A 27,970-nucleotide genomic window follows, 5' to 3' on the forward strand; every position below is an offset into this window, starting at 1 on the left:
ACTTTATGTCATGCATATTCATTTCTTTTGCTTCATTTTAATTTGAATATCATCAATGTATATATATATGGCCTAGAATATGAATTTTCAAAAAATTTCAGGGGGTCTACCGAAAACTAAAAAACATGGCAAGGGGTCTACGAGACAAAAAGTTTTGGAACCACTGCCGTAGAGAATGATTTTTGGGATGCGATTGTCCTCCATCCGGGACATGTCCGAACCAGCGCAAGCGGCGTTGCCTGAGAACTGTAAAGATGCCGAGAAGGCCCGTTCGGGCGAGGATCTCAGTATTGCACACTTTTATACTGTTGAAATCCATTTAGTTTTATTTCCTCAGACTTCAGGTACAGGTGTTGTATAAGAATTATAGTTTTCATTTCTGAACTTCACATTAAGGCTATTGTAGATTTCATGGGCAGTCATTTTGACTTGTCTCTATAGTGTAAATACTATGTGGTCACTAGGATATACACATTGTTACATTCTTCTTAGTGCGTTTTCATGGGATTATCGTGTTCCAGACAGACTATAGTACACTATACTCATTACACGAGCTCTCCGGTCATGTGATCTAAAGGTATGTAACCACAAGGCAGGAATAAATCTGTAAGCCATGTGTTGACCTCCCCCTTTAAAGGAATGGTCCACGAATAGTTCCCCTAAGTTCCCTCAACACGAAGCTATAGATTACAAAAGTTTCGTTTCATTTCCCATCACACCCCTCCTCTTGTAACAGGTGTACATAAACACTTACACACACTCACATAAACACTTACACTATATAACCGAACAACGATTTGGAATGAATTCATCCATTTTTTTCTTTTGGTAGATACTATAGATAGCGATAAATAAACCACATGTAGGAACTATTTTAATTACGCATCGAATCACATTTCCTGTGAAGCATGTTGTCATTTTTTTCAGTGCTGAAGAGATGACCTTGCCAACAACACATAAGACACTAGTATAAGTTTGCGGTTTACACAACAGTTCACGATAAAATTGTTCATAAACTGTTCAAACTTGACGATCATTGGGATGTCCATATACATTTCTTTTTTTTTTTTTTTGTTTTTAAAGATCTCAGACTTTATTCAGTACTGAAGAGATTACATTGCAACAACCATGACACTATTCATTGTAATATGTTCAGAAATTATGCAAACTTGACGATCATTAGGTTGGCTATTGTCTTTTATCGTAGACACAATCGAAGTCCTTGATATTGAGAGTCTTTCGAAAGAAGTGTCTTTAGTTTCTATGGAAGCTCGAAGTTTCCAAGAAACATTAATGTTTTTGACAAATGTAAAAGCTTTGTTCAGAAATTGTTCATAGTACTTGCCTGCATTTGCTTGTCCTTTTTTCTGCCCTAGTCGCATGAAAGTCCGCATACATTTTAAGCCATACAATGCACATGGGTTTACATCTCACACGAAATGCCTGATCTCCGAAGTTTTGAAGGTCAATGTCTTTTTTACTAGTAAAGTCCAACAGTTCTGGGATACATACACGCACAGAGGTTTTTATGGATGGTGTGTTGTCATTCTGAAACTGTGGGGGAAGCTTGTGTATACAATATTCTATGGAAGCCCAAAGGTTCCAATAAGTATAAATGTTTTTGTTGAAGCGATTGAATTCCTGAAGAGATTACATTGCCAACAACACATGTTGTCAATTTTTTTTAAATGTGGTTTATTCAGATTATACTTTCTCTTACAATAACAGACAAGACAAACAGGTTAACGCATCTACATCCAGACCACATAATACTGTTGAATAGTTCTTTTTTTTAAAATGAAACCTCAGAATTGGAGCTTTTCAATTTTAGCTTAATCATTAAAGGAATCAATGATAAGTTAAACCCTTTATAAGTATTCAGTAAAAATTTTTTTATCATTTTGAGTATTTATATAAAAAGAAGTTGTTAAAATAGGGTACGTTAGTTATATAGACTATTTACATGAATTTTGTTTGCTAAAAAAGTCAAGTGTTCTTAACAACCTGAATAGTAGTATTATTTCTTTTATTATATTCTCAATTAATCTTTTAAGAACAAATCTGTATAAAGAACTTATGCTGTTGTGAAAATTTTTGTTACGCTACAAAAGTAAAACATAAATTATGTCCCTTGTTCCTTTTAACATTAAAATGAAGTAAGTTATTAGCCACAGTACCACATTACATTTCTCTTGCCACTTAAGAAGAATATTTTTTTAAAAGACATTTGAATATAAACATTTGATCAAGGTTTAAGTACTCTCAATCTACTCCTCATCCTCATCTACTCCTCATCCTCATCTACTCCTCATCCTCATCTACTCCTCATCCTCATCTCATCCACTCCTCATCCTCATCTACTCCTCATCCTCATCTACTCCTCATCCTCATCTACTCCTCATCCTCATCTACTCCTCATCCTCATCTACTCCTCATCCTCATCTACTCCTCATCCTCATCTACTCCTCATCCTCATCTACTCCTCATCCTCATCTACTCCTCATCCTCATCTACTCCTCATCCTCATCTACTCCTCATCCTCATCTACTCCTCATCCTCATCCACTCCTCATCCTCATCTACTCCTCATCCTCATCTGCTCCTCATCCACTCCTCATCCTCATCTGCTCCTCATCCACTCCTCATCCTCATCTACTCCTCACTCATCTACTCCTCATCCTCATCTACTCCTCACTCATCTACTCCTCATCCTCATCTGCTCCTCATCCACTCCTCATCCTCATCTACTCCTCATCCTCATCTACTCCTCATCCTCATCTACTCCTCATCCTCATCTACTCCTCATCCTCATCTACTCCTCATCCTCATCTGCTCCTCATCCACTCCTCATCCTCATCTGCTCCTCATCCACTCCTCATCCTCATCTACTCCTCACTCATCTACTCCTCATCCTCATCTGCTCCTCATCCACTCCTCATCCTCATCTACTCCTCATCCTCATCCACTCCTCATCCTCATCTACTCCTCATCCTCATCTACTCCTCATCCACTCCTCATCCTCATCTGCTCCTCATCCACTCCTCATCCTCATCTACTCCTCATCCTCATCCACTCCTCATCCTCATCTACTCCTCATCCTCATCTACTCCTCATCCTCATCTACTCCTCATCCTCATCTACTCCTCATCCTCATCCACTCCTCATCCTCATCCACTCCTCATCCTCATCCACTCCTCATCCTCATCCACTCCTCATCCTCATCCACTCCTCATCCTCATCCACTCCTCATCCTCATCTACTCCTCACTCATCTACTCATCCTCATCTGCTCCTCATCCTCATCTACTCCTCATCCTCATCCACTCCTCATCCTCATCTACTCCTCATCCTCATCTACTCCTCATCCACTCCTCATCCTCATCTGCTCCTCATCCACTCCTCATCCTCATCTACTCCTCATCCTCATCCACTCCTCATCCTCATCTACTCCTCATCCTCATCTACTCCTCATCATCATCTACTCCTCATCCTCATCTACTCCTCATCCTCATCCACTCCTCATCCTCATCCACTCCTCATCCTCATCCACTCCTCATCCTCATCTACTCCTCATCCTCATCCACTCCTCATCCTCATCCACTCCTCATCCTCTTCCACTCCTCATCCTCATCTACTCCTCACTCATCTACTCCTCATCCTCATCTGCTCCTCATCCACTCCTCATCCTCATCTACTCCTCATCCTCATCTCATCTGCTCCTCATCCTCATCTGCTCCTCATCCACTCCTCATCCTCATCTACTCCTCATCCTCATCTCATCTACTCCTCATCCTCATCTACTCCTCATCCACTCCTCATCCTCATCCACTCCTCATCCTCATCTACTCCTCATCCTCATCTACTCCTCATCCTCATCTGCTCCTCATCCACTCCTCATCCTCATCTACTCCTCATCCTCATCTACTCCTCATCCTCATCTGCTCCTCATCCACTCCTCATCCTCATCCACTCCTCATCCTCATCTACTCCTCACTCATCTACTCCTCATCCTCATCTACTCCTCATCCTCATCTACTCCTCATCCTCATCTACTCCTCATCCTCATCTACTCCTCATCCTCATCCACTCCTCATCCTCATCCACTCCTCATCCTCATCTACTCCTCATCCTCATCTACTCCTCATCCTCATCTACTCCTCATCCTCATCTGCTCCTCATCCACTCCTCATCCTCATCTACTCCTCATCCTCATCTACTCCTCATCCTCATCTGCTCCTCATCCACTCCTCATCCTCATCCACTCCTCATCCTCATCCACTCCTCATCCTCATCTACTCCTCATCCTCATCCACTCCTCATCCTCATCTACTCCTCATCCTCATCCACTCCTCATCCTCATCCACTCCTCATCCTCATCTACTCCTCATCCACTCCTCATCCTCATCCACTCCTCATCCTCATCTACTCCTCATCCTCATCTACTCCTCATCCTCATCTGCTCCTCATCCACTCCTCATCCTCATCCACTCCTCATCCTCATCTACTCCTCATCCTCATCTACTCCTCACTCATCTACTCCTCATCCTCATCTACTCCTCATCCTCATCTACTCCTCATCCTCATCTACTCCTCACTCATCTACTCCTCATCCTCATCTACTCCTCATCCTCATCTACTCCTCATCCTCATCCACTCCTCATCCTCATCTGCTCCTCATCCACTCCTCATCCTCATCTACTCCTCGTCCTCATCTCATCTGCTCCTCATGCACTCCTCATCCTCATCTACTCCTCATCCTCATCTACTCCTCATCCTCATCTACTCCTCATCCTCATCTACTCCTCATCCTCATCTCATCTGCTCCTCATGCACTCCTCATCCTCATCTACTCCTCATCCTCATCTACTCCTCATCCTCATCTACTCCTCATCCTCATCTACTCCTCATCCTCATCTCATCTGCTCCTCATCTACTCCTCATCCTCATCTACTCCTCATCCTCATCTACTCCTCATCCTCATCTACTCCTCATCCTCATCTACTCCTCATCCTCATCTACTCCTCATCCTCATCTACTCCTCATCCTCATCTACTCCTCATCCTCATCTACTCCTCATCCTCATCTACTCCTCATCCTCATCTACTCCTCATCCTCATCCACTCCTCATCCTCATCCACTCCTCATCCTCATCTACTCCTCATCCTCATCTACTCCTCATCCTCATCTACTCCTCATCCTCATCTGCTCCTCATCCACTCCTCATCCTCATCTACTCCTCATCCTCATCTACTCCTCATCCTCATCTGCTCCTCATCCACTCCTCATCCTCATCCACTCCTCATCCTCATCCACTCCTCATCCTCATCTACTCCTCATCCTCATCCACTCCTCATCCTCATCTACTCCTCATCCTCATCCACTCCTCATCCTCATCCACTCCTCATCCTCATCTACTCCTCATCCACTCCTCATCCTCATCCACTCCTCATCCTCATCTACTCCTCATCCTCATCTACTCCTCATCCTCATCTGCTCCTCATCCACTCCTCATCCTCATCCACTCCTCATCCTCATCTACTCCTCATCCTCATCTACTCCTCACTCATCTACTCCTCATCCTCATCTACTCCTCATCCTCATCTACTCCTCATCCTCATCTACTCCTCACTCATCTACTCCTCATCCTCATCTACTCCTCATCCTCATCTACTCCTCATCCTCATCCACTCCTCATCCTCATCTGTTCCTCATCCACTCCTCATCCTCATCTACTCCTCGTCCTCATCTCATCTGCTCCTCATGCACTCCTCATCCTCATCTACTCCTCATCCTCATCTACTCCTCATCCTCATCTACTCCTCATCCTCATCTACTCCTCGTCCTCATCTCATCTGCTCCTCATGCACTCCTCATCCTCATCTACTCCTCATCCTCATCTACTCCTCATCCTCATCTACTCCTCATCCTCATCTACTCCTCATCCTCATCTCATCTGCTCCTCATGCACTCCTCATCCTCATCTACTCCTCATCCTCATCTACTCCTCATCCTCATCTACTCCTCATCCTCATCTACTCCTCATCCTCATCTCATCTGCTCCTCATCTACTCCTCATCCTCATCTACTCCTCATCCTCATCTACTCCTCATCCTCATCTACTCCTCATCCTCATCTACTCCTCATCCTCATCTACTCCTCATCCTCATCTACTCCTCATCCTCATCTACTCCTCATCCTCATCTACTCCTCATCCTCATCTCATCTGCTCCTCATCTACTCCTCATCCTCATCTACTCCTCATCCTCATCTACTTCTCATCCTCATCCACTCCTCATCCTCATCTACTCCTCATCCTCATCCACTCCTCATCTCATCTGCTCCTCATGCACTCCTCATCCTCATCTACTCCTCATCCTCATCTACTCCTCATCCTCATCTACTCCTCATCCTCATCTCATCTGCTCCTCATGCACTCTTCATCCTCATCTACTCCTCATCCTCATCTACTCCTCATCCTCATCTACTCCTCATCCTCATCTACTACTCATCCTCATCTCATCTGCTCCTCATCTACTCCTCATCCTCATCTACTCCTCATCCTCATCTACTCCCCTTATCCTCATCTCATCTGCTCCTCATCTACTCCTCATCCTCATCCACTCCTCATCCTACTCCACTCCTCATCCTCATCTCATCTGCTCCTCATCTACTCCTCATCCTCATCTCATCTGCTCCTCATCTACTCCTCATCCTCATCTACTCCTCATCCTCATCTACTCCTCATCCTCATCTACTCCTCATCCTCATCTCATCTGCTCCTCATCTACTCCTCATCCTCATCTACTCCTCATCCTCATCTACTCCTCATCCTCATCTACTCCTCATCCTCATCTCATCTGCTCCTCATCTACTCCTCATCCTCATCTACTCCTCATCCTCATCTACTCCTCATCCTCATCTCATCTGCTCCTCATCTACTCCTCATCCTCATCTACTCCTCATCCTCATCTACTCCTCATCCTCATCTACTCCTCATCCTCATCTCATCTGCTCCTCATCTACTCCTCATCCTCATCTACTCCTCATCCTCATCTACTCCTCATCCTCATCTCATCTGCTCCTCATCTACTCCTCATCCTCATCCACTCCTCATCCTCATCCACTCCTCATCCTCATCTCATCTGCTCCTCATCTACTGCTCATCCTCATCTCATCTGCTCCTCATCTACTCCTCATCCTCATCTACTCCTCATCCTCATCTACTCCTCATCCTCATCTACTCCTCATCCTCATCTCATCTGCTCCTCATCTACTCCTCATCCTCATCTACTCCTCATCCTCATCTACTCATCATCCTCATCTACTCCTCATCCTCATCTCATCTGCTCCTCATCCTCATCTACTCCTCATCCTCATCTCATCTGCTCCTCATCTACTCCTTATCATCATCTACTCCTCATCCTCATCTACTCCTCATCCTCATCTACTCCTCATCCTCATCTACTCATCATCCTCATCTACTCCTCATCCTCATCTCATCTGCTCCTCATCTACTCCTCATCCTCATCTACTCCTCATCCTCATCTACTCATCATCCTCATCTACTCCTCATCCTCATCTCATCTGCTCCTCATCCTCATCTACTCCTCATCCTCATCTCATCTGCTCCTCATCTACTCCTTATCCTCATCTACTCCTCATCCTCATCTCATCTACTCCTCATCCTCATCTACTCCTCATCCTCATCTCATCTGCTCCTCATCTACTCCTCATCCTCATCTACTCCTCATTCTCATCTACTCCTCATCCTCATCTCATCTGCTCCTCATCTACTCCTAATACTCATCCACTCCTCATCCTCATCCACTCCTCATCCTCATCTCATCTGCTCCTCATCTACTCCTCATCCCCATCTACTCCTCATCCTCATCTACTCCTCATCCTCATCTCATCTGCTCCTCATCTACTCCTCATCCTCATCTACTCCTCATCCTCATCTACTCCTCATCCTCATCTACTCCTCATCCTCATCTCATCTACTCCTCATCCTCATCTCATCTACTCCTCATCCTCATCTCATCTACTCCTCATCCTCATCTACTCCTCATCCTCATCTCATCTGCTCCTCATCTACTCCTCATCCTCATCTACTCCTCATCCTCATCTACTCCTCATCCTCATCTCATCTGCTCCTCATCTACTCCTCATCCTCATCTACTCCTCATCCTCATCTACTCCTCATCCTCATCTCATCTGCTCCTCATCTACTCCTCATCCTCATCTACTCCTCATCCTCATCTCATCTGCTCCTCATCCACTCCTCATCCTCATCTACTCCTCATCCTCATCTCATCTGCTCCTCATCTACTCCTTATCCTCATCTACTCCTCATCCTCATCTACTCCTCATCCTCATCTACTCCTCATCCTCATCTCATCTGCTCCTCATCCACTCCTCATCCTCATCTACTCCTCATCCTCATCTCATCTGCTCCTCATCCTCATCTCATCTGCTCCTCATCCTCATCTCATCTGCTCCTCATCCACTCCTCATCCTCATCTACTCCTCATCCTCATCTCATCTGCTCCTCATCCTCATCTCATCTACTCCTCATCCTCATCTCATCTGCTCCTCATCCTCATCTCATCTGCTCCTCATCCACTCCTCATCCTCATCTACTCCTCATCCTCATCTCATCTACTCCTCATCCTCATCTCATCTGCTCCTCATCCACTCCTCATCCTCATCTACTCCTCATCCTCATCTCATCTGCTCCTCATCCTCATCTCATCTACTCCTCATCCTTATCTCATCTGCTCCTCATCCACTCCTCATCCTCATCTACTCCTCATCCTCATCTCATCTGCTCCTCATCCTCATCTCATCTGCTCCTCATCCTCATCTCATCTTCTCCTAATCCACTCCTCATCCTCATCTACTCCTCATCCTCATCTCATCTACTCCTCATCTCATCTACTCCTCATCCTCATCTCATCTGCTCCTCATCCACTCCTCATCCTCATCTACTCCTCATCCTCATCTCATCTGCTCCTCATCCTCATCTCATCTACTCCTCATCCTCATCTCATCTGCTCCTCATCCACTCCTCATCCTCATCTACTCCTCATCCTCATCTCATCTGCTCCTCATCCTCATCTCATCTACTCCTCATCCTCATCTCATCTGCTCCTCATCTACTCCTCATCCTCATCTACTCCTCATCCTCATCTACTCCTTATCCTCATCTACTCCTCTTCCTCATCTACTCCTCATCCTCATCTACTCCTCATCCTCATCTCATCCACTCCTCATCCTCATCTACTCCTCATCCTCATCTACTCCTCATCCTCATCTACTCCTCATCCTCATCTACTCCTCATCCTCATCTACTCCTCATCCTCATCTCATCCACTCCTCATCCTCATCTACTCCTCATCCTCATCTACTCCTCATCCTCATCTCATCTGCTCCTCATCTACTCCTCATCCTCATCTACTCCTCATCCTCATCTACTCCTCATCCTCATCTACTCCTCATCCTCATCTCATCCACTCCTCATCCTCATCTACTCCTCATCCTCATCTACTCCTCATCCTCATCTACTCCTCATCCTCATCTACTCCTCATCCTCATCTACTCCTCATCCTCATCTCATCCACTCCTCATCCTCATCTACTCCTCATCCTCATCTACTCCTTATCCTCATCTCATCTGCTCCTCATCTACTCCTCATCCTCATCTACTCCTCATCCTCATCCACTCCTCATCCTCATCTCATCTGCTCCTCATGCACTCCTCATCCTCATCCACTCGTCATCCTCATCTGAAAAAGTGCAAAGTGACTTGCCAGAGGCTTGTTTCAACACAGTTTCCTAAGTAGACCTAATTCTGTACTAAACTGGTGGGATAGTCTAGAAAAGTATAGTATGGCCACAGTAGCTACAAATAAATAATGGTTGCTAAAGATGCCTATGTTAAGTATTTTTTTAAAAATAATACTGTTTAAGAAAATCTAACCAACTACAGTAACACTAAGTTTCAGTCTCACGTTCTGGAGTCGTCTGTCCTAATTAAAACCAATGACGACAATGCCACCTATTTTGCATTATTCACAATCCATCGCTAACCTCTTCCCACCGTCACCATAGAAACACACACACACACACACACACCATAACAGATGTGCTGGAAAATAATATGAACCCCCCCCCCCCCAGAAGCAAAAAAGGTAAGGCATCAACTCACTAGGTTCCAGAGCCAGTTTGTAGACCATAATATTTGAGGTTCAAGTTTTATTTAATGTATCTTTAAAAAGCGACAAAAAAAAAAAACAAGTTCTAAGGAGTCCATTTGCAGAACTTGATGCCAACTTATAGACTCGGGATTTTTATTTCATTAAGGTTAAAGACAGACAGAAACAGGTGGCATTCCGTTTATATTTATGAACTGACGTCATGTCAGCTATTATGTTTCACCGCGTAATTAAGTCAGACGAGACATTCAGAAATCATCATCCGAGGTCACGCGAGGGTCAACAAAGAGACATCACTCGTGTTGCTTTTGTATTAGAATTAATTGTCACTGACCTATACAATTGAATCCCCTTTTTTATTATCATGTTATGATGGTCTGATAGTTGATTGTTAGTGACATGATGATAAGTAATGGTAGGTTCTTGTGTGTGTGAGAGTGTGTTAGTGCGAGTGTACGTGTGTAAAAAAAATAAAACGGAGGAGACTCGTCAAGAAACGAAGAGTCGATGAGTATCAGAACAGTAAAGCATTTTTAGACTTAACAAAGGAACAACATTCAATATTGAATAATATATTAGTTATAGATGTATTCATTTCGCCTTGACTGGCACAGAGCTGGCAGCAGATGAACTCTGAAAGAGACAGTTGAAGCGCTTTCACTAAGGCCGCGGGACACAGAGGAATGCCCTTGTAGAAGACAGGCACAGAAAACGTTAAGAAACCTTAAACAGACCCCGAGCTGACAACGGCTTTGTCTGCATCAGTTGTGGAAAAATATGTAGGTCGCAACTGGGTTTACGTAGTCATGTGATACAATGCACTCATCCTTAACTCTTCGAAATGGAAGACATTGTCATTATTCAGAAATGGGGGGGGGGGGGGGAGCGAAATTCCATTTACTATAAGACAATGTGACAATAATAAAAAGTTTAGATTACTAATGGTCAGAAAGAGATGGGAGAAGAGAGACGGGGGGGGGGATAAGGAAAAGAGAAAAATGAAAAAAATAAAAACTAAGACAATGATAATGAGAGATAGAGTGAGAGAGAGAGAGAGAGAGATGTACCGAACCAAAGTTTAACAATAATCTGTATTCTTCATCTCTCTTTCTGGGAGAGAGAGAAAGAGAGAGAGAGAACGGAAAAAGAGGAGGGCCTAGGGGGTGAGGGGGAAGAGCTTGAGAGGGTAGGAAAGAACAAAAAAGGTTAAATATAGGATGTGTGTGCGTTTAAGAGAGAGAGAGAGACATAGAGAGAGGGATGAAAAGAACAAAGAAGGTTAAATATAGGATGTTTGTGCGTTTAAGAGAGAGAGAGAAAGAGAATTTTAATTTAAAATTGAAAAGAAGCCGGTAGTACTAACTAAAAGTGACTTTTGTTCCAAGTCTTTACTTCTATTTCTGCTACTCAAACCTGCCTTACACTGGAAAGCTGACGTCAATATCAATTACATTATATCGAAGTCAAAGCTCTTAAACATGACTATGTAAATATATATGTCCATGTAATCCAGGCTCCTTATTAAAAGTTACTACAGAGGAGTGATATGGAAAAGTGTGTCCACCTAATTTACAACCAATCCTTTGAGGTTCTTAAAGATTATCAATGTTAAAAGATACACAATCAAAATATCACGTACGGAAAAAGTAAAAGCAGGGAAGAAAGAAAGAGAGACAAAGAGAGAGACAGAGAGAGAAAATAAAAAAAGAAAAGGGAGAAGAGAATGGTGACGAGATGAACAAAGATAAAAGAAAAGAGAGAAGATAATAGAGAAAACAAATATGAATTGAACACAAAGAGAGAGAGAGAGAGAAGAGGAAGAAAAAAAAAGAAAATGTAGAGAGAAAAGTTAAGAGAGCAAGGAGAGAGAAAAGAAACAGATCGGAAAAGATCTTGCTCTCTGTCTCTCTCTCTTTTTCTCTCTCTCGCTCTCTCTTTCTCTCTCTCTCTTTCTCTCTCTCTCTCTCTCTCTCTTTCTCTCTCTCTCTATTTGTCTTTCTCTTTCTCTCTCTCTTTCTCTTTCTTTTTCTCTTTCTTTCTCTTTCTCTCTTTCTCTCTCTCTCTTCTTTTTCTCCCTTTCTCTTTTTGTCAAGGTTGTCATAGCATTTTATCGTTATAAGTTGCATTGTACCGGATATTCATCATACATTTTCTGTATACATAATAGCACATAAAGAATATTTCTGTAATGTCCTTTTTCCAGTATTTCAAAAAGTTTTACATTGTCAAAAACAAATTGTAAGGTCTCTCACGACAAGAAACATTCTTTCCCAGAAATAGTTCATAAGTCATTTGATTGCCCTTTTTTTTTATTAATTAAAAGCACCATTTTTAATCTTAAACAAATTTAGAAAGTAATCCAAAGATAAATACTTTACATTTCTTGGAGTATACTCTATAACTCTAGTCGTATACATTCTAGAAACACAAATCCTCTTAGCAGGCCACTCACAACTAGTACCAAAGAATGAATGTTTTTTGTTTTCCTGTCATCACTGTTCGGCACATCAGCAAGTCATTTGACATAGTTCAATAGTTCATTGAAGTCTCAAGATTCTTTAATGGTGACCATGGTCATCTGTTTTGCCTTTATTTGTTAATTTGTCAAAGGCTAGTGTGACAGCCCATGCAGCAACTGCTATTCCAAATCCTCGGAAAGTTCTACGTAGAGCGACGATCCCCCCGCTGGTTGTTCCATTAACAGAAGGGTGGAAGCGCAAAATTTCATTACGTATCCAAGGATCCTTTAAACCTAAAGCTGCCAATCTTCTCTGAAGGTCTCTCACGACAAGAAACATTCTTTCCCAGAAATAGTTCTTAGGTGATTTGATTGTCCTATTTTTTGACTATACATTTACAATATAAGAAGCATCATAAGAAAATAAATTAAGATAACTAAAATAGCTTTTTAGCTAGTTCCAAAAAGTATTTTAATGTATTTACATAGCACATGATTTCTTTAAATAAAATAAAATGTAAAAGGAGACAATTTCGAAGGATTAAAAGTAGTTGCTGCATATATGTCAAGATGAAATCGAGAGCAACAAAATCTGTGATTAAAAAAGAGGATCTAAATAATAAGACTACAGAAGACAGCTAGAATTCTCATCAAAGAGGTAAAAGTTCATATAACATAAAGTAACTACTAATGAAGGAAGATGGAGTATCCAAGAGAGTGAATAATATCCTCGACTAACAGAAAAATGTTACAAAATGTGTATGTCACAATTAGGTATAGATCTAGCTCTGTACGGCCCCATGACAGGGCCAGCCTTAGAGATAGGCAAACTAGGCAGCCGTATAGGGCCTCCGATTAGTTGGGGCCTCGCATAGGTCTTTTATAATTTTATTTAGAGAAAATATTGCGACCAAATTTCAAACATAGCAGACCTCCATGGTTCTATGTCTACTAGCCTTGTTCTCAAACATAGCAGAACTCTAAGGCTCTATGTCTACTTGCCTTGTTCTCAAACATAGCAGAACTCCATGGCTCTATGTCTACTTGCCTTGTTCTCAAACATAGCAGAACTCCATGGCTCTATGTCTACTAGCCTTGTTCTCAAACATAGCAGAACTCCATGGCTCTATGTCTACTAGCCTAGTTCTAAGTCTGTAATATCTTGCAAGGTTAATCCACGAATTTTAAGATCTACTTGTTAGACTACATATGTTAGAAGACCATTGTTGCTTCCTTTTGGTGAAATGTCGAAACGTTAAATCTGGTCTGGAGATCATGAATTGTCCATGAAGCACATTCGTGGTATTGTCCCTTTGATTGAGCTAAAAAAAATAAAATCTGTAAGAAATGTTTAAGAATCATACGATGAACGCTAATTGGACACTACGGAAATTGAGCTATTGTAATTTTACTTCTTTGTTTATTTAGATTTAGATGCAGGAAAGTTTTTAATTCTTTGCGTATTTTTTGGTCTTAATTTTTTTTTTCCTTTTTCATTTGGGGCCACCCTATTCCCTTCACCTAGGGTAGAGGTTCTCAACCTGTGGATGGCGCTTCCCTTGGGGGTCCATTGACGATTTGGATTTTTTTTTTTTTTTTTCTTTAATATTTTATGTTGTACAGACATTTTTTCCATTGAAATTTCTTTTTTTTCCCTTGCCATTCTAGAACAGATGTTTTAGACAACTGAAACAGAATGATCTCAAACATTTAATTTGTCGCAGGATAAAACATTAAGGAAAATAGTTTTGCGGGGGTCACCGCAGAGTGGGTAATTGTAAAAAGGAATCCCTAAGACATAAAGGTTGAGAACCGCTGGTGTAGGGCCTCCAATTACCTATGGCCGCCCCTGCCCATAGGTGTTGGTTTCGAATACGTTCTTTCTGTGATTATATTTGTTGGCCTCCCTTGGTTCATCTCAATGTTTATGTGGTTAGTGGAGCCTTATTCCGGGGAGACAATGAAGTAACGAATATTTTATATGCGTTGTACATGTTTACAAGCTGCATACATGTGTGAGTCATCTCTCTCTATAGCTGTCTACTCAGTGATTAGCTAACTTTATCGTTTCTAAAGATTTAAGACAGGCGAAAAGGAGGTTTCCACTTTCCAGGACATCTGTGCTGTTATCAGTAGCAGACGCCTTAATAGGCTTAGACATGTTTACTGAATTCAGCAAAGTCGACTCCAACAAGATGTTTTCTATGGCTATCTAAAACAAGGCAGAAGAGCTAAAGGTCGTCCATTTGGAAGGTATACTGATATATGCAATCGATGAATGATTGCGAATAGTGCTTACAGCAGAAGTTTACAAAAAAGTTGCGATTAATGCTGCGTCTTGTGATTACAGATGCCCAACTTGCGAGCTCAGCTGTGTATCAAGGTTTGGCCTCTTTAGTCACATGAGAAGCTGCAAAGGAAACAATCGTCTAGCCAGACGTAAAATGCCACAGAGTGCCGATTAATTAATGAGAACTGGAGCTTTAGATTATCTTTTAGCAGCCCAAGTCAGACACCTTACGGAAACATCTGTTTGAGGAGGCAGTCGGCTTCCACAGCACGTTCTTGCAAACAAGCAATGCACGTGAGGAGGATAAAAGAAAGGCATCTCTCTAATCTGTCCTATCCGCCACGACGTCCCTTACGGGGGCTCAACACTGACTTCTTTCACGGCTAGTGCTGGACATTATAGGAATACAGAGGAACCCCTCCTGAGCTCAGTCTCCGATCTCGTTGTGAAGGGAAACACTTGTGGGGCTTAAGGAAGTTCTCCCATACAGACAGTTGTGATTAAATGTTTTTCTAGTTCATCGAGATATATTTACCATTCATGACCTCTGGGTGAAATCATTCGTTTGGTCAAAGGTCGTAAAATAGTGCAAGTTCCTCCCTTTTAAACACTAACAATGGGCTGACACCGAGATCCTTTGTCTATCCCTATTATGTTTTGAAAGGGCTGCTGTGGACTGTGCTATTCAGGCCAGTAGTTCAGGTCTCGTTCCCTCATCTGAGACAATAGCTCCAATGTATTTAAAGCTAGTGACACTAGTCAGCTTTTTACCTCAAATACTGATGCCCATTTTATAGCCCTGTAAAATGTTTGTAAATTTTTTTACATGTTTCGGAAGTTCCTTCAGAGTTGAAGATAATTACTTCCTAGTCCAAACCTCCCGCAGGACGACGGGGGATGGGAGCGGGCAGGGTTTGAACCCGGGACCATCGATAAATCTGAACGACAGTCCAGCGCGCAAACTGCACGACCAGGCAGCCATAGCCCTGTTGGCTATTGATCATAGTTTTTTTTTCGGCATTTGTTTGCATGCCATATGCTGTGGAAGTCTTGCCTATGCGTATCACCAAGTTAGCTTAGTACTTCTGTCACTGCTAGGCCATCAATGTCATCTGCGTAGCGCAAGTTAGTAATTCTTCTTCCTGGTCATAGCCACATTTTTATATACTTGTGAGTCTTGGACGCTGACTGCAGAGCTAGAGAGGAGGATCCTAGTAATAATATTGAGCTGCTACAGGAGAATCCTGGGTATCACATTAAAAGACCGCATCCCAAACCAAGAGATTAGAGACAGGGTTACTGCAGCAATCGGACCCCATGATGACCTGCTAACTATCGTTAAAAAACGCAAGCTAAAAATCTTTGGAAATATTACAAGGTTTTCGAAAAGACCTTCCTTCAGGGAACAGCACCAGGAAAAAGAAAAAGAGGCAGACAGAGAAAGCGATGGGAGGACAACATAAAAGAATGGACGGGCCTGCCATTGAAAGAGGTTCTAACTATGGCAAAAGACAGAGAGGAATGGCGAAAGAAGGTCGACAAATCTTGCATGGTGCCCCAACGGTCCAACAGACTAAGGGATAGGTAAAGATTAAACAAACGTGCTAGGGTATAAGAGCTACTTTTTATATGCTCTTTAATATGAATGTCATTGTTTCAAACTGTGGGCCCCTAGAAGGACAACAGCCAGGTATCAAGTTACTTTAGAGTGTTCGTATGTAGAAAAAAATGCGTATTAAGAGAACGTCACTCGCCGGATGGAGGACAATCGTATCTCGAAAGTCCTCCTTTATGGTCAACTTGCGACTGGCTCAAGAAAAACTGGTCATCCTCACCTCCGTTATGTGGATGTAATCAAACGGGACATCAAAAGATTTGGACATTGATGCTGACTGCTGGAGAGACTATGTGTAGAGAGATGGTGACTGAGAAAGCTATCAACAGGGAAAAAACATGGGCCTCACCTCTGAAAGAAAAGCGAATAAAGGCTGACTTCTCTACAACCAAAGCGAATAAAGGTTGACTCCTCTACAACCAAAGTGAATAAAGGTTGACTCCTCTACAACCAAAGTGAATAAAGGTTGACTCCTCTATAACCAAAGTGAATAAAGGTTGACTCCTCTACAACCAAAGTGAATAAAGGTTGACTCCTCTACAACCAAAGTGAATAAAGGTTGACTCCTCTACAACCAAAGTGAATAAAGGTTGACTCCTCTACAACCAAAGTGAATAATGGTTGACTCCTCTACAACCAAAGTGAATAAAGGTTGACTCCTCTACAACCAAAGTGAATAAAGGTTGACTCCTCTACAACCAAAGTGAATAAAGGTTGACTCCTCTACAACCAAAGTGAATAATGGTTGACTCCTCTACAACCAAAGTGAATAAAGGTTGACTCCTCTACAACCAAAGTGAATAATGGTTGACTCCTCTACAACCAAAGTGAATAAAGGTTGACTCCTCTACAACCAAAGTGAATAAAGGTTGACTCCTCTACAACCAAAGTGAATAATGGTTGACTCCTCTACAACCAAAGTGAATAAAGGTTGACTCCTCTACAACCAAAGTGAATAAAGGTTGACTCCTCTACAACCAAAGGGAATAAAGGTTGACTCCTCTACAACCAAAGTGAATAAAGGTTGACTCCTCTACAACCAAAGTGAATAAAGGTTGACTCCTCTACAACCAAAGTGAATAAAGGTTGACTCCTCTACAACCAAAGTGAATAATGGTTGACTCCTCTACAACCAAAGTGAATAATGGTTGACTCCTCTACAACCAAAGTGAATAAAGGTTGACTCCTCTACAACCAAAAAGAATAAAGGTTGACTCCTCTACAACCAAAGTGAATAATGGTTGACTCCTCTACAACCAAAAAGAATAAAGGTTGACTCCTCTACAACCAAAGTGAATAAAGGTTGACTCCTCTACAACCAAAGTGAATAATGGTTGACTCCTCTACAACCAAAGTGAATAATGGTTGACTCCTCTACAACCAAAGTGAATAAAGGTTGACTCCTCTACAACCAAAAAGAATAAAGGTTGACTCCTCTACAACCAAAGTGAATAAAGGTTGACTCCTCTACAACCAAAGTGAATAAAGGTTGACTCCTCTACAACCAAAGTGAATAAAGGTTGACTCCTCTACAACCAAAGTGAATAATGGTTGACTCCTCTACAACCAAAGTGAATAATGGTTGACTCCTCTACAACCAAAGTGAATAAAGGTTGACTCCTCTACAACCAAAAAGAATAAAGGTTGACTCCTCTACAACCAAAGTGAATAATGGTTGACTCCTCTACAACCAAAAAGAATAAAGGTTGACTCCTCTACAACCAAAAAGAATAAAGGTTGACTCCTCTACAACCAAAAAGAATAAAGGTTGACTCCTCTACAACCAAAGTGAATAATGGTTGACTCCTCTACAACCAAAGTGAATAAAGGTTGACTCCTCTACAACCAAAAAGAATAAAGGTTGACTCCTCTACAACCAAAGTGAATAATGGTTGACTCCTCTACAACCAAAAAGAATAAAGGTTGACTCCTCTACAACCAAAAAGAATAAAGGTTGACTCCTCTACAACCAAAAAGAATAAAGGTTGACTCCTCTACAACCAAAGTGAATAATGGTTGACTCCTCTACAACCAAAGTGAATAAAGGTTGACTCCTCTACAACCAAAAAGAATAAAGGTTGACTCCTCTACAACCAAAGTGAATAATGGTTGACTCCTCTACAACCAAAAAGAATAAAGGTTGACTCCTCTACAACCAAAAAGAATAAAGGTTGACTCCTCTACAACCAAAGTGAATAATGGTTGACTCCTCTACAACCAAAAAGAATAAAGGTTGACTCCTCTACAACCAAAGTGAATGCCACCTTATCCCTCGATAAACGAAAACGGGGATGTCTCTCTCGGGAATAGAGCCCTACAGTCACATGAGTAAGTGTTCTACGAGATAAGCCATTGTCGTCCCTACGACTGGAGGAGGCTAACACTCTCTAAGCAGAGCCCTAGACAGTAATACGTGGACAGAGACAGGGACAAACAAATCTACGACAGCCAGAAGTGTAAGGAAAGACAAATGGCTGGTCCCTCTACCACCAAAGCAAATGCCACACTTCTCTGCGTTGTTTGTGGACGGGAAATGCCACACTTCTCTGCGTTGTTTGTGGACGGGAAATGCCACACTTCTCTGCATTGTTTGTGAACGGGAAATGCCACACTTATCTTCGTTGTTTGTGGACGGGAAATGCCACACTTCTCTGCATTGTTTGTGGACGGGAAATGCCACACTTCTCTGCATTGTTTGTGGACGGGAAATGCCACACTTCTCTGTATTGTTTGTGGACGGGAAATGCCATACTTCTCTGCGTTGTTTGTGGACGGGAGTATCTCTCCAGAAAAGGGCTCTACATTTTCACGAATAACAGCTCTAAGGTATGAGCTATGGTCTTTGTAGAACTGAACAGGATGCCAGCTATAGCTCAACACGTAAACACGTCCAGAGGCACACACACACATTGACGTACACACACATAGACACTTCACACATTTCCCTCACACACACACACTCACACACAATCCATCTGACACGATAACCTTTCAAAAAATAATTAATTCTAGTTTTAATTTTTTTTATTTCGTCTAGCTTTATAGAACGTTATAATCACCACTCACACGCACACACACTCGTGGGGGGGGGGAGATAAAACACGCACACACACACACTCCTGGGGGGGGTTGAAACACGCACACACTGACGCTCAGATTTTGAAACCCGCACATGTCATGTTTATTCTATCAAGGAAAGAACGCCGGGATAGGCCACTTCCTCTCAAGGGAAAATAACTCACTGATTGGACTAGAAATAAGTTCGAAAGACTGCTTTGACATCCTGGTTGTCTAACTTGACCTCAACCCTTCCCTCTTTCGCTTTTTTTTTTTTTATTTTTTTTTTTAATCTAGTCGGAGCAGATTGGCAATAAAGTTGAACTATCCCTTGCGTCACATGACCTAGAGAAGTTCATGTTGGGGTCACGTTTGATCAAGTTTTAAAAGAAAATAGCTTATTCATTATATGTCTACAATTTTCGGCACAATTTTTTTTAAGGAGTTGAAAATGAAGGGATCCCATGGCACAGAAGATAAAAAAAAATGACAACATCTCCTGTCAGTAGGTAACAACTGATCAGACATTGTCTAAGGATACTTTTATTTTTACATATTTGTTTTATTTTTTTTAAATATATATAAGCTCTCGTGTAAAAATACTTTCATTGTGGAGTGACCATAACCTCTGCGCACTAGATTGACCTTTGTGACCTCCATATCATTTTCTTTTCTTTTCTTTTTTTTCTCTAGTGCATGTAAAAATATTTTTTTTTGCATCCAATTTGCTGGCTCATGCGTTGTACTCATTGAAAAATTTTGAACTACGGTCCTCGAAAGAAACCATGTGTTCCGCCGAAAGTCTTGACGAGGTCCGCCAAAAGTCTTGACGAGGTCCGCCGAAAGTCTTGACGAGGTCCCCAGAAAGTCTTCAAGTGCTCCACAAAAGTCTTCATGTGGTACTTTGAAAGTCTTCATAAAGTCTACCCGTGGTCCTCTGAAAGTTTCCAATTAGTCCACCAAAAGACTACAAGTGGTCCACTAAGGCCTTCATGTTCTACACACAAAAGGTCTCGATGTGGTCCGCCTACAATCTCCGTGTTCCGCTGAGCCTCGCAAGCTTGTAAGCCTCTCTCTACACAGTGACTACTAGCTGGATACAACTACCCGGCGTAATCAGGGGGGAGAAACGTCAAAGTGAGTTATACTTACAGGCCCGGCAAGTAGATAATGGTAGTTGTCTCTGTTCATCCCAACATCAACAATCTAGGGGAAAAGTAAAAACAAAAAAGTTCATTTCGTAGTTCATGTCATCTAAAAATATATATAGATAGATATAGATACATGCAGTGGCTTTTTTATAAAAAAAATAGGTGACGGTACTCAGTGATCAGTTGCAGGTACTCAGCAGTTGATTGCCTAACTTTTAACTACTAAAACTAATAATATAAGCTAAAATACAAGAAAAGTAATATTTTTTTCAAAAAGGTTCCGGTACGCCGTACCGGTGCGTACCGTCACAAAAAAAAGTCCTGGATATATATATATAACATAGACATATATTACTCGCGGCCCGCGGGTCTTAATTTGCGTATCACTGTCGATATAGTCACTGAGAGTGTTTTGGAAACAATTATACGAAATAATAATGTTATAAGTATAGCGAATGCGTGAATGTAAAAATAGTATGAATGGAGCTATCAAAATAGCTAATCGAATAAATCCATTTTTTTTTCAAATAAAACCATTTGCTTGTAGGCCTACATATATTTAATTAAAATATGAATTGAATAGACTTTATTTTGTATGTTCATGTGTTAAAGTAAAAAGTAGATCTATCATCTTTGAATTAGATTTTGAGTTAGAGATAGCCTAGGTCTAGACTAATCTAGAGTTAAATATTGGCTTGGATAGAGTTCTTTCTGCGCGTGCGTGGAGGCTTCGCTCTTCGCATGGGTGACCTTTTTTGTTTGATGTACGGAATCATGAATGGAACTTATAAAATGTATGTCAACACGACTTAGCAGCTATAGCGAACGAATGTATGAAAAATGCTTTAAGAAAACAAACTTGAATGTTAATTTGATTAAAATATGAAATGAATGGACTATAATTAGTATGTTTATGTGTTAAAGTATAAAACTATTTTTGCGAAGAGAAGTTCTATCATCTTAGAGTTGAATTATAGTTTTAGACCTAGGAATAGAGAGATGTGTAACAGTTCGGTCTTTTCTAATGAAAGAATGTACGTCAGGACTTCTAAATTCGCAGATATAAGGAACGAATTTATGTAAAAATGCTTTTGAAATACAAATTTGAAGGTTAATTTTATTAAATAATGAAATCAATAGACTATATTTTGTATTTTCATGTGTCAAAGTAAAAAACTATATGCGCAAAGTGTAATTTAAAAAATTAGATCTAGATCTAGATCCTTTCGATCTAAACATGGTAAACATGGCCTTAATTCATCAAATACAAATACTTTCATATAGTTGGGCATTTTTTTTCGAGGGTCTTTAGTTTGTTTTAGGGCTACTTCACACACGTCACGGTTCCAGCTAGCTGCCTTGTCGTGCTGTTTGCGCGCTGGACTGTCGTTTGGATTTATAAAAAGTTCAAACCCTGCCCGCTCCCATCCCCCGTCGTCCTGCGTGATGTTTGAACTAGGCAGTAAACTATCTTCAACTCTGAAGGAACATCTGAAACACGTAAAATAAAATGTGCAAAGTTTCATCAAGATTGGTCAAACGATTTTGATTTCAATTCGGAAATGCTTAAAATACTTCTTTTAGGATGTAGACAAAATAAGTTGAACAGAGTATTATTATTGCTTGAAAAGCGAGACGTTAATGAAGAAACTAACGAATCAAGATACGGAATGTAAAGCCGTGTTCTGTAATAATCCCCAAATTCAAAAATGTGGTTTTTGATTTGTCATTAATGTGACTGCTATTGTGCAGTTGTGCCCTAAGATGAAAGGATTGCAACATGACGGACATTGGTTCAAGAACGAGTGAAAACTTGACGACAATTAAAATACGAATCAGAAACACATGGTACTACACATATACAGTGTGTTTGGTCTCACTTACAGCCGTTATTTTATAATATACCAAACAGTCAAAATTGTGACTTAAAGCTCTAATGAATTCGTATTTCTCAGTCCATGGTGTCTCACTCAAAAGTCGTAAATTTAGCATCAACGCTTGGGACTGTTACGGAAGAAATAAACAATCTTCTTGATGCCAACAACAGCATCACGAATACCTGAAACGTCATTCAGGTCAATAATAACAAGTTTACGTCTGTGGGACACGCAAAGGACGTCTGCTTTAGGATATTTTTCTTGACACTTAACCTGAACACAGTTCTGAATGCTACCCATCACAGGACAGCCATCGTAGCCTTGGCCGAGTTGTTTGTTCATGTCTAGACTGTGCATAAAGCAATCGCTGACAATAAATCAACAAATCCAACGCTCAAACATCTTTTCAGTGCCAGAGATATCTGCATTTTCAGTACCGAAATACCAAGAAAACACTTTTAATTCATACTGTTGCCAGTGCTCCGTCGATACAAATCAGCGTTTGGACTCAGATGGCACGGGAAGAACTTTCTTTTATCTCTTCTATCGTAAACTGGTGGACGTGTTTAACCTGCTATTTTATTGAGAGCTAACAATGACCGCAACTCCGCAAGACGTGAATACTTGTACCAAGGTAACTGCACTCCTCAATCTTGTTCAATCTTATATCAAATTGAAAGACGGCTGGCAAGGATTGTTTCTCTAAGAAAAAAAAAACTGCTATCATATTTTAAGCCTTTATAAAATATAATGACAATCATGTGCAAAGAAAAACAAATTGTCACGACTAACGTGCTATAGAATATTAAATTACAAGCCTAGAATAAAGCGCACATGGTCGGACATGAACTACAGATGAGCATATTCTAGTGTATTACAATAATAGCTTATCTTTATTAACTTTATGTCAGTGGAAGCACTACATGTGAAGTAACTTCTTAGCAAAAGTCAATTGATTTGAAGGTGTAAAAAAACTGGCGTTAAGTTGGTTACTCAGAATTCAGAGGGGTGCACGTACATGGTCAACCACCAATGCCTGATAAGCCTAGGCTAGTCTACTACAACTGTACTTCAGTCACCAGTGGAAGCACTACTTGTTCAGTTGCTTCTTAGATAAAACAACGGGAAAAAAAACTATCACGTGATAACCATTGTAGATTAAAATTAGATCGCAATTGGTATAGAAGAGACAGAGAAGCACGTGACTAAATGTTGTTTGTTTACGAATGAGGTCCATTGTTTTTTTTTCAGCGCAGATTTTATGTTTATAGATATCTCAGTGCGCTTTGGTCAAATCACTTTTGTTTACCCGTTTGAGGGACGGAGAATCTTGGTAAGAGGTTTCTGTGTTTTTTTAGAAGCTAATTTTAAGAAGCTGTTTGTGTCTGAATTCGAACTCCTATGTCTGGAGCCTCCATGATGAAAGTGTGACGCTTAGCCACTGAGCTATAAAAGTGCTTATAAAAATAGGAGGTTTTATATGCTAAAAGTATTATGTTTAACATTTTTGCTAACTACCTAATTCTCTCCACAAGGCTTACCTCCCATTAGCTTAGTAAATGTTTTGTATAAAATAGAATTACTTACTTACAATTGAATAATTAACTCATTGTTTTTTTTTATTGCTTCATGTGTTGTCATCAAAAAGAAATAATTATCCTAGGTTTCACCTTGATCCGAGAATTTGAATTGGGAGAAATAACGCATACAAGGTTCCACCCAGACAGACAGACAGAGTGAGTTGCTAAATAACCTCTGTAAGAAGATTCTGAAACTTAACGTTTCATATCAAAAATAATAAAATTCCGAATAGAATCCATGGATACAAATTTCACATCACGGATTAATATTTTTAAGGATCTCTTTGTTTCTATAGAGAAAAGTAGCCAAGTGACTGGTACTATTATTATTTATAAAGGGTATTGATGAACATGTTTCTCTCCTTTCTGTTACTGGAGAGTCAGTAATCTTAGCATGCATGCGATCCTTAAAGGGAACCATTAAAGGGTAAGATATCTTTTAATGATTTTATGAAGGGTCAATTTTAGAATTAACTCCATCATCAGATAGAATATTACGACGGGTGGAGCTTCAGAAATGATAGAAAAGTTTTGTTCAATGTCATGATTGTGATCCAAAGTTACCCGCTAACAATGTATTTCTAAAATATATCAAATTTCAAGACATTATATTTAGAACTGTCATAACTATAAAACCAGTCCTCAATGTAAAATTGAAATTGTAAATACTATATACTCCCATGGCATACAGACAAATTCAAGAATTCCTCTATTCTATGCAAGCTGAGCACTCTGGTGTGTTTTACTACACAAAAGTAAGATGACTTAGTGCACGACGCATCTCCGAGCGACATTACAGAAACATGAAACATTGTCTTATTCGTTGAAAAAAAACACACAAAAAAAACACCAGAAAACTGGTCTGCGAAATGTGCAATATTTGAAGTTTTGGCATGGCTCTCAGATTTTGAATTTTTCTAAGACTTTTCCTCCCCAACAAAACTTATACCAACTCATTCTGTCTGTCTGTCCATCTGTCTGGAAAAAAGTTTGTACACGTTATTTCTCCCACATCCAACCTCGGATCTAGCTGAAGTTTTGCATAATTATTTCTTTTACCTGACAACACACGAATCAATAAAAAAAAATAGCTAATGAACTAGTGATAATTAATTATTTAGTTTGGTATCTCAAACAAGGAAAGGATAGTGTCCTTGACTAAAGTGGTGGTATAAGCTGAATTAGTTCCCTTTATAGGTCGTCGTCAGAGGCTTAGTGAACACAAACATAAACATAAACAAAAGATAACTATACAATCTTTCATGTTCATACGCTCTTCGCTAGCAGAGTGGTTACCGTGTTGGCTTGAGAAGCCTGAGAAGGCTTTAGCCCACAATTTCGAATTCACGTCGGTCACCTAAATATATATATGTACATAAATTTAAAAAGCGATCACGCAGATACCCCGTTCTTTCATCCACCAACCCTTTCCAACTGGTCCAGACCAGTGATAGGATCATAGCGTAATGAAAAAGCTAAAAACATTAAATTGCGCTAAACAAAAACAATTGGTAAAAAAATATTTATAATCTCACAGATTTATTGTTGTTAGTCTAGATCTATTACAAATTTAATTACAAACTGATCCAAACTAATAGATACACTTAATATAAGCTTTGTTTTATTATTAAATTATTTTTTTCGTATTTTGCTTGTTTGCTTGCTGTATTTCAAGTTTATTCAAACCACAAACTTTGTCTGCAAGAAAAAAAAAAAGAATAACATCAGGCTGTCCGATAGAACACAAAAGCATCAACAAAAAAAAAAACAGATACTGATCTGACTCAAAACTAAGAACATTTTTATGTGCCCTGCGGCCCTGTGGCCCTGTGGCCCATTATCTTCTGCCACTGACACTTGACGTTTTCGTTTCATTAACCAGACATTCCGTATATTTCGGTGAAGGCACCAGTGTGTGTGTGTGTGTGTGTGTGTGCGTGTGTATAGGTGTATGTATGTGTATGTGCCTGGGTGTGTGGGTGTGCCTGGGTGTGTGTGTGTGTGCTATCTAGTTCTATTGTATTAACAAAGAAAGAAGCATGAAGTTCAAAGGAAAGTTTCATTATACAAAGTGTTTTGTTTACGAGCTGCTTGTCAACACAATCATAGAGCTTTTATTTGTTATTGAGATTGATTTTTTTTTCTTCTTATTTCTTCTGATTTTAACAACCAAAATATTGTTCGCGTCCAATCATCTGTAGGCCTCTTACATTACACACAATTCATCTATTGAGATATTACATATAGATTAGCTCTAGAATATTATATGAGCTCAAATAACAATAGATGTCTCCAGATGAACTACTGATGTTGGTTTCCATCGCATTGTGGAATGAAAGGAAACGATAGTTTGGCGAAACTAGGAACGCTTCTAGACCCACCAGAGTAGCCACACAAAAAAACGAGACTGCAAAAGCCAGGATTTGAGAGTGGAAAACGTCTAAACGGTACGATTGCTGGGATCATTGTAGTACGGGTCGGGAAGTCTGGAAGTTTCTCAAACGCCTAAACAGGAAGGACGATTGGTGGCAGATAGACAGAAAGGATCAGGCAATTTTATTACTTTTCAGCATGGGACACTGTCCAATAAGAGCATATTTCGTAAGGATCTGAGAGAACCACGACCCCAGGTGTAGACACTGTCACGTGGAAGACGAGACAGTAGAACACATCCTGACTGCAGGGAGCTCAGAAACATAATCAAAGATACGACTAGTCTTGGAATCGATAGAACTGGAGTATGCGAGGATCTTGCCCTGTACGGAGACAGGCGAACCCTACAGAACACCGCCAGATACCTGGACGTTGCTATAAGGGATTCATCTCAGCATGGGGCCTTACTGCATGGAGGCTTACTGCATGGGGCCTTACTGCATGGAGGCTTACTGCATGGAGGCTTACTGCATGGAGGCTTACTGCATGGAGGCTTACTGCATGGAGGCTTACTGCATGGAGGCTTACTGCATGGGGCCTTACTGCATGGAGGCTTACTGCATGGGGCCCTACTTCATGGAGGCTTACTGCATGGGGCCTTACTGCATGGAGGCTTACTGCATGGAGGCTTACTGCATGGGGCCTTACTGCATGGAGGCTTACTGCATGGGGCCCTACTTCATGGAGGCTCACAGATGTTGTTAGTTTCTCCTTGAATCTGCTAAACAAGCCAAATTTCGAGCAACGTCAAACTTTGTCACAGTTTGTGCATGAGAATGGATTTATTTTATGGCTATAGAATTGGGCCGTTTTCTTCTTCATTTTCCTAACTAAGGCCGAGTCAATTTTGATCGTCTCGACTAGGGTCGTACCAGCTAATGACTCTCAAAGAATGGTTTGGTCGAAAGTTTTCTTAACGTCGATATCCCATGTGCTATAAATATTGATACGCAATGGAACCAATTTAATCTGTTCTTTTATAAGGAGTTCTGATTGAGGCAATAAAGATTCGAACTAAACCTTTGCTCTACTGCTCACAGTTGAGTCAACCCAGCAGCATGACTCCTTTGGTCATATTGTAACTTTGTAAAATAATGAGCTTGTGAAACTTCAGGACAAAAGATAACAAGGTTACAAAAACAGTTTGTGTGGAAACACTCAAAATCGGCACCCGAAGTGGTCCACTCAGGCAGGTAAAAAGGCAGGTTTCAATATTTTCAGAAAGAACATCGGAATGAAATTCAATCAAAGACAAATGACAGAGAAGAATGGAGAAAGAAGGTTGACAGATCTTGTGT

At 40.8% G+C, this 27,970-nt stretch overlaps 1 protein-coding gene across 1 annotated transcript in view; it reads right to left on the reverse strand.

The window, feature by feature from the left end:
- Positions 1-27,970, reverse strand: part of LOC106067466 (glutamate receptor 2-like) — a 265,994-nt gene that overhangs the window by 83,207 nt on the left and 154,817 nt on the right. The window contains exon 6 of the mRNA XM_056037759.1: positions 20,784-20,837. Within this exon, the coding sequence (XP_055893734.1) occupies positions 20,784-20,837 (54 nt within the window). The remainder of the gene's footprint in view (positions 1-20,783; positions 20,838-27,970) is intronic.

The sequence above is a fragment of the Biomphalaria glabrata genome, chromosome 8 (assembly GCF_947242115.1).
Source record: "Biomphalaria glabrata chromosome 8, xgBioGlab47.1, whole genome shotgun sequence".
Lineage (NCBI taxonomy): Eukaryota > Metazoa > Mollusca > Gastropoda > Planorbidae > Biomphalaria > Biomphalaria glabrata.